At 37.7% G+C, this 6,678-nt stretch overlaps 1 protein-coding gene across 2 annotated transcripts; it reads right to left on the bottom strand.

Annotated features, from left to right (window-relative positions):
* Positions 1 to 1,052: 1,052 nt before the first annotated feature.
* Positions 1,053 to 6,442, bottom strand: LOC109147691 (cation/H(+) antiporter 18-like). 2 transcript variants are annotated; one of them, XM_019295320.1, is made up of 4 exons: positions 6,130 to 6,442; positions 4,660 to 4,864; positions 2,532 to 3,533; positions 1,053 to 2,390 (listed from the first exon to the last, which is right to left on the bottom strand). In XM_019295320.1, exons 2-4 carry the CDS (start codon positions 4,852 to 4,854, stop codon positions 1,179 to 1,181), a joined length of 2,409 nt encoding a protein of 802 aa, XP_019150865.1. In that variant the 5' UTR covers positions 4,855 to 4,864; positions 6,130 to 6,442; the 3' UTR covers positions 1,053 to 1,178. The 2 variants fall into 2 exon arrangements, with proteins under 2 accessions (XP_019150865.1, XP_019150867.1); XM_019295322.1 differs by having other exon boundaries at positions 4,660 to 4,855; positions 6,129 to 6,442.
* Positions 6,443 to 6,678: the final 236 nt, after the last annotated feature.

Consider the following 6,678-nt stretch of genomic DNA (forward strand, 5'->3'; position numbering starts at 1 on the left):
ATACAACTCAACTACTACAGATTGATAACATTGTCTATCAAAAAATTCTGAATAAAGCTTGTGGATCACTTAATTGATCTAAATAGATATTATACATTTTAAAAAACACAACCATCTTAAGTGAATACAATTTGATTTTTAACAAACTGTGTGTATACAGATTATTACTCTTTATTTACTCTTTGATAATTGGCTTCTTCACGTTGAGGTTGGTTTTTGTTCTTCTTCCTTGTTTTCCCATTCTTTTATGATCCGTGAAGAAAGAATGTTGGCCCTGTATTTTTCAAGCTAAATAAAAAGATGGGGAAGAACTATTGTTTTACTTCATTTTTTTTATTGATCATATCTCTAATCATATCAAATAAAATTTGGCTGGTAGAAAAATGGTAATTAATCAGTCATCTAATGTCATTATTTTGCTAATTACTGAAGTTTTCAATTTGGTGATTCTGAATTGTTAGGTTTCTTCCTCTCTTAATACTTTTGTCTTGGTTTTTCTCTCACAGGGTGGAAGTTGGTGTGATTCAATAGAATCATGTTCTTCAAGGGCAACAACAGCATTAGGTTCTTCAAAGATGATGGAACATGAAGTTTTGTTTTCTGGGATTATGAGCCACTAACCTTCACAAAATCCAGGTAGTTGTCTTTTTGACTGGTTTCTAGCATGAACTGCCTGATACTTGCAAATGAGTAGTGAAAGAAGCACATTGGCCCTGTTTGGTAAAATGGGTGTTAGCTGTTAGTTGATTGTGTTAATTAGAAGGTATAAAAAAGTGTTTGGTAAATTAGCTATTAGCTGATAGCTGTTTGGTATAATTTCTTTTTTCAAAAAGCTAATTGAAAAAGTTGCTTGGAGTAGCTTTTTGAATTTTAGCATTTTGAAGTTGCAAAAAGCTAATTAACCAAACATTTATATTGATATTTTAACTAAATCAAACAATTAATAGTGGTCAAATAAGTCAAAATTGGCCTATAAGCCAATTTTTTACCAAACAGGACCATTATCTTTGCAGATATGACAGAAGGTTTATTTTAGCAAAGTAGCTACTAAAGACAAATCCCAAATTGCAGGTGTATTAATTTACACAACACAAATGGTTGCCAAATCGTACAACAGAAAGGCATATAAAATATGAAGCAGAAATGTAATGTATACTGAGGTTGATGAATTTGTGAACTCAAGCTGACTCATAATCACCATCTACCGAGTCGTCTTCCTTGAGACCATTCTTCGATAGCTCTGTGCGATACTGCTGCACCACCAGAACCGATGCCGTGGTTGAAAACTCTTTGCAACTTAACAAGTTGCCTAAAGGTCCCAATTCCGGGCACTCACCCTTCTTGTCCATGGCCGCAACTATCTCCCCCTCCGGCATTCGCCCAACCACGAGCAAATTGCAGCGGTTGTATCCCCGTATAGCTTCCATCGTCTCTGCAGCGCTCTTCACCACCTTCTCCTCGTACTTCACCGAGCTGTTGGTGGAGTTGCGTTGCTTGAAGGCAGCCAGGAAGTCTTCGTCTCGAGACTTTTCTTCAGGGCTGCTGCTGCCACTCGGGCTCACGTCTAGCTTCACGCTCGTCCCAGCAGTCTCGGGGTCAAGGGTGAACCGAGCCACGACTAAACAGATTCCAGGGTGCTCCACCATTCGGGCGCCATAGGCCAGGGCTTCACGGTCGTCGTGACCTCCAAAGTACAACACTGTAATGGTGTAATCCACGTTGCTAGCAGACACATGAGACGTTCCACCGAGGCCTCTATCTACCAGGATACCAACTGAACATGGTGCGCCCTCGAGAACCCTTCGGTTCACATGCCTTAGCTCATTTCGGGTTGTCTCAAAATGTCCATCAATTTTCTGGTGTTTATGGAAGGGGAGAATGATCATAGCAACCCTCTTTCCCTCCGCGCTCGCAATAATATCCTCGTGCATGCTAGACATTGCAGAGATCGCTGTGCTTGGCCGTATTGACACCTTGCTGAGATGCTCAAACGTCTCAAACGCAACCACAATCTCTGTGGAATCAGTAGGCTCTCCCCTAGTGTTCCAAAACGGAAGTCCATTCTTTCTAGCCTTGTGGCACATCAGAATTGCGGATGACCTCTCGGAGAGCTCCATCAGGTGCATAGCATAGACCTTAAACCCTCCACTCTTCTCAGTACCACGCGAAGCCTCGATCAAATTGATCAACGAAGGAATGTTTCTTCTGCTATGGAAACACGTCAAGATTCGGAGTTGTTTGCTTGGATCCTTCCTTTGTATCGTTCTGTACTTGTATTCAGTCACAGCTAGTTTGGCCGGTTTGTACAGCGCTATAACTATAGGCGTCGTGATGAATGTCGTGAACAGCGCCATTAAAACCATAATGGCAAATGTTTGATCATTCAATACCTGCAAATTCAACAATCAATCAAACAGAAATTCAAGAATCAATACAATTCTGTTGGCTAGAGGCCGGTAAAGGGCTTAAAAGGTCAACTCCAGCACTCAGCATCTGAAAAATGTAGAGTTTAAGCATATATATATACATACCCCTCTATCTTTTCCGATATTGAGGACAATGAGCTCGACTAGGCCTTTGGTGTTCATCAAGAAACCGAGAGTAATAGCCTCCTGAAAAGGGATCCTGCACAAGGTGGAAACCAAAATCGTGCCGAGAATCTTTCCAAAACATGCTGTGAATATGACCAAAACAAGAAGTCCCCATGACTGAGCCCCTTGAATGGTAGCTACATTGGTCTTCAACCCACTAGACACAAAATACAATGGAAGGAATAGCCCTGAAACTAGATCCTCAACTTTCTCCACTAAGGCGCTCGCCAATGGCCCGTCTTTAGGGACAAGAACTCCAATCACAAAAGCCCCAAACAGGGCATGAATTCCAATAGTATCAGTCACAAATCCAGCACCCAATACAGCTGCCAATATGGCACACACATATATCTCGTCCACCGGCTCGCCCTCAGAACAACGTGACGCCATCCATTTGAATATCCGAGGAACGACGAGTATGCAAAGTAGCACGAACCCGGTTCCACACAAAAGGACCCATAATGAGATAAGGGGAGAATGACCAGTACCAGACAAAGCAATAGCAAGAGCAAGTAAAATCCAAGCAGCCACATCATTAACCGCAGCAGCAGACATCGCCATTTGCCCGACATCCGTTGTTAAAAGCTTGAGTTCAGCCAGGATACGAGCCAAAACGGGGAAAGCAGTAATAGATAAGGCAACTCCCATGAACACCAGGAACGGGCCTTGACTCACTCCCTTGGCAATTGTTGCTCTGAGTATAAAAGATGTCCCGATTCCTAACCCGAAAGGCAAGCTGATTCCCGCAAGGGCAATACTCAGCGCTTTCTTTCCAGTGCGACGAAGAGATTTCGGGTCAAGCTCAAGGCCAACAAGGAAAAGAAAGAAGAGCAGGCCAAGGCTTGCCAGGGTATCCAATACAGTGAGGCTTTTTTTTGGGAATATAGCATTCAGATAGGCTTCGCTGCGGCCAAAAGCAGATGGACCAAGTAGAACACCTCCCTGCCAAAACAAAATGAATACTCAAATTCTTGTTTCCATCACTGCAAATAACATTCATTATCACTGTAATTCTTGTGCTCTTTTTGTGTGAAAATAGTCAACTCATATATATAGTATCAATCTTTGAAACAGTTGTGTTAAAACTTTTCTCTACTTGGAAGAAATAAAAATATAATCATTAACCACCTAAACAATTTCTATTGAATCATTATTATATATTATCCAGTTTGGCGTTTCCTGCATAGAGTGCGCTGCACTTGCACAAAGCCTCGTGCCAGGATTCCAAACTTGAGTGACAAACTAAAGGCAAAAAGTGGAATTTCTTCCATTTCCTGAAGAAACAGCCTTGATGATTAATGTATACACTAGCTATAATGAGGAGTCATCAAGCATTGCCATCAAAATTTAATAGAAAAATATTTAGCTATGTGATTCTAAATAAAATATTTAGAAAAATATCAAGCATTGCCTCCTGCATAGCTATGTAAATTACAGAACAGAAAACTGGATCATAGCTATGTGATTCTTAAAGTCAACCATATGAATAATTTGCTATAATTTTTTTTAAATGATAAGGGAAACTCATTGGCCACAGCCACTATACGAGAGCTGCACAAGAAAAATCAGTATAGATTGAAAAAATTGTTAGACACTCCTCGAGCGATTAATGAGGGTGCCCGTGTATTAATTTTTTTTAAAGATATGTTTATTTTTTAAAATTTTTTTAAGAAGAATAGTTATAAAATATTTAATTAATAGTTTAATAGTTAATACTAAAATATGAAGTATTAAATATTAACCTAAAAAATATCTATGACCAATTTAGGGTTATTTCGTTCAAAATGTTTTGAGTGAAACTATACTATTTGGAAAATAAAAAATAAAAACAATAGCTAATCAGCGGACTAGGGGCCTATTTGGTGCCTAGTCGGCGGCCGGACAGCCTCTTAGACCACTGATTATGGTGATACACTATGCGGTCGGTGCCTAGGAGAAAGGAGAAATTTTTGCAACACTGTCAATAACTGACCAGGCTCAAACCAAGAAAGTCAATATCCAGCTCCGTTGGTAATCGAACTTATAACGTTGTGGTTAGGGTATTTTAATTATCAAGAAATCAACTTACGATAATCTCAGCTATGACGCGGGGCTGCCTGAGCGGGCGGAGAAGATAGGCAAGGACTCGAGTGAGTAGAACCACCAGGCATATCTGCACGATCAAAAGGGGAAGTGCATAGTCCAGAGGACTGTCCCCTTGGAACGAACCATTTGATGTGGCCTTCATGGGCGCCGGACACACCACTGTACCATTGGACCCCATTATTTCTGCACTGCAAACGTCGACACCAAATTATAAGGAAGAACCAATGCAATTTTTTATTCTGATCAGCTTTGACTATATATATACACATACACGGATTACGTGTTTGGTTCCTAAACCAATTAGTAATATAATATTGGTTGAATGAAGTAATATAATAGAAATACAATACACATTCAAAATATAAAATTACCAATCACATTTACTAAATTAAACTATTCCTGAAAATTCTAGGAATCAAAATAGGTCTATTTTCGGAATTACGATTCCATTTTTAACCTATTCAGTGAACCGTTGTTAGTGGATAGGATAGGATTACTACAATATATTAAAGTAGTTATTTTGAGTACGTAATCATATTAATCTTGTTGTGAATCCGTGAATGGGGCAATGAAGTAATTAACGTCAAAGGAAAGTATATTGGATAAGAAAGCTATCTTTCCTGGGATTCTTGGTTGATATCAAAGTAAATACAACATTGGATAAATATGTATACTGATAAAAAAAAAAAAAAAAAAAAAAAAAAAAAAAAAGGATTTCCATCAAAAGTATTTAAAAAAAAAAAAAAAGTGTCGTCAAAATTATTAAATCATATCCATGATATTTTTAATTTTATAACTTTATTAAAATAAAAAATCAAACATGAATCCTTACATGTAGTTTTTTAAAAACTATTAAACCATATAGGATGTACAATTTTATGTGTTCAAGATAATTTTAACTATTGTCAATGACTTTGTGATCTAGTAACCTGAAGTGACACCCAAATGGGGTCAAGGTAACAGACAGTAGTACTCAAAAACAAAAAAAAAAAAAAAAAAAAAAAAAAAAAAAAAACTTCAAGTATTAAAAGTCTACCGCGTTAGAAATTAGAATAATTCTACTAGACATACGTGAACAACCATAATAATACAATAATTACTGCACGCTTTTTAGTGAAGAAAGGTAAAATGTAATCACTAACAGAATTCATCCTATATTACAGAGAATTAAAATTAAAATTGGTCAAAGAAATTAGGAAAAAATATAATAAAAAGGCTTGCGACGGCGCCGGCGGCGGAGACTAGCTGTGGCCGTCATATATCTCCGTATTTGACTAGTGGTCAAGAAGTATACGGTATTGCAATTCAAATCGAATTCACATACAAGCCTACTCTTTTCAAAATTTTCCAGTTCTCATCTCAAAATTGAGCTTTACGTAGAGAGAGAAACTTTTAGGATTTATACGTAAGCCTCCATGCATGGAGAGAGAGAGAGAGAGAGAGAGAGAGAGACCTGAATCGTAGAAATCCTGCAGAAAGCCGACGAGAGATCGTGCATCAACGCCTCAGAATTTGTTGAATATAACGGAGTCGTTAATAAGTCTGTGAGGGAGAGAGAGAGAGAGATTGAGTTCCAAAGAATGAGGAAATGCAAAGATATTCGATCTTCAAAATTAGGTATTTGTAACGGCAGAAAAAGGTTGTGCACTGCCCATAATACACGTGCAACAACGATCGAAAGCCGCCGGAGAAATGGCAAGCGTCATGTGACACTCATCGTCTGCTTGCAACTTTTACAAGGAAATACACTATTACCCTGAATTACATAATTTATTATTATTACCTAAAAATTTAATATTTACTAAATAAATATTCAATTACACGATTAAATTTAAAACAAAAGTAATAGTCAATGAATCATTTATGTTTAAATTGAAAGTCAATAATTAAAATTTGTAAATGTCAATAATTAATGAATCTTTTATGATACAATTGTAAGACGAGAATAAAATTTGGTAAATATCAACAAGAAATGATCATTCTTGGAATAAAATTTGATAAA

The sequence above is a fragment of the Ipomoea nil genome, unplaced genomic scaffold, assembly GCF_001879475.1.
Source record: "Ipomoea nil cultivar Tokyo-kokei standard unplaced genomic scaffold, Asagao_1.1 scaffold2036, whole genome shotgun sequence".
Lineage (NCBI taxonomy): Eukaryota > Viridiplantae > Streptophyta > Magnoliopsida > Solanales > Convolvulaceae > Ipomoea > Ipomoea nil.

Bases quoted from the DNA above. Each gene is read 5' to 3' on its own strand.
- LOC109147691 (XM_019295320.1), bottom strand. From the start codon at position 4,854: ATGGGGTCCAATGGTACAGTGGTGTGTCCGGCGCCCATGAAGGCCACA. The intron at 3,534-4,659 runs GTAAGTTGATTT...TTGTTTTGGCAG, and splicing joins GCGTCATAGCTGAGATTATC to GGAGGTGTTCTACTTGGTCC. The intron at 2,391-2,531 runs GTATGTATATAT...TTGAATTTGCAG, and splicing joins ATATCGGAAAAGATAGAGGG to GTATTGAATGATCAAACATT.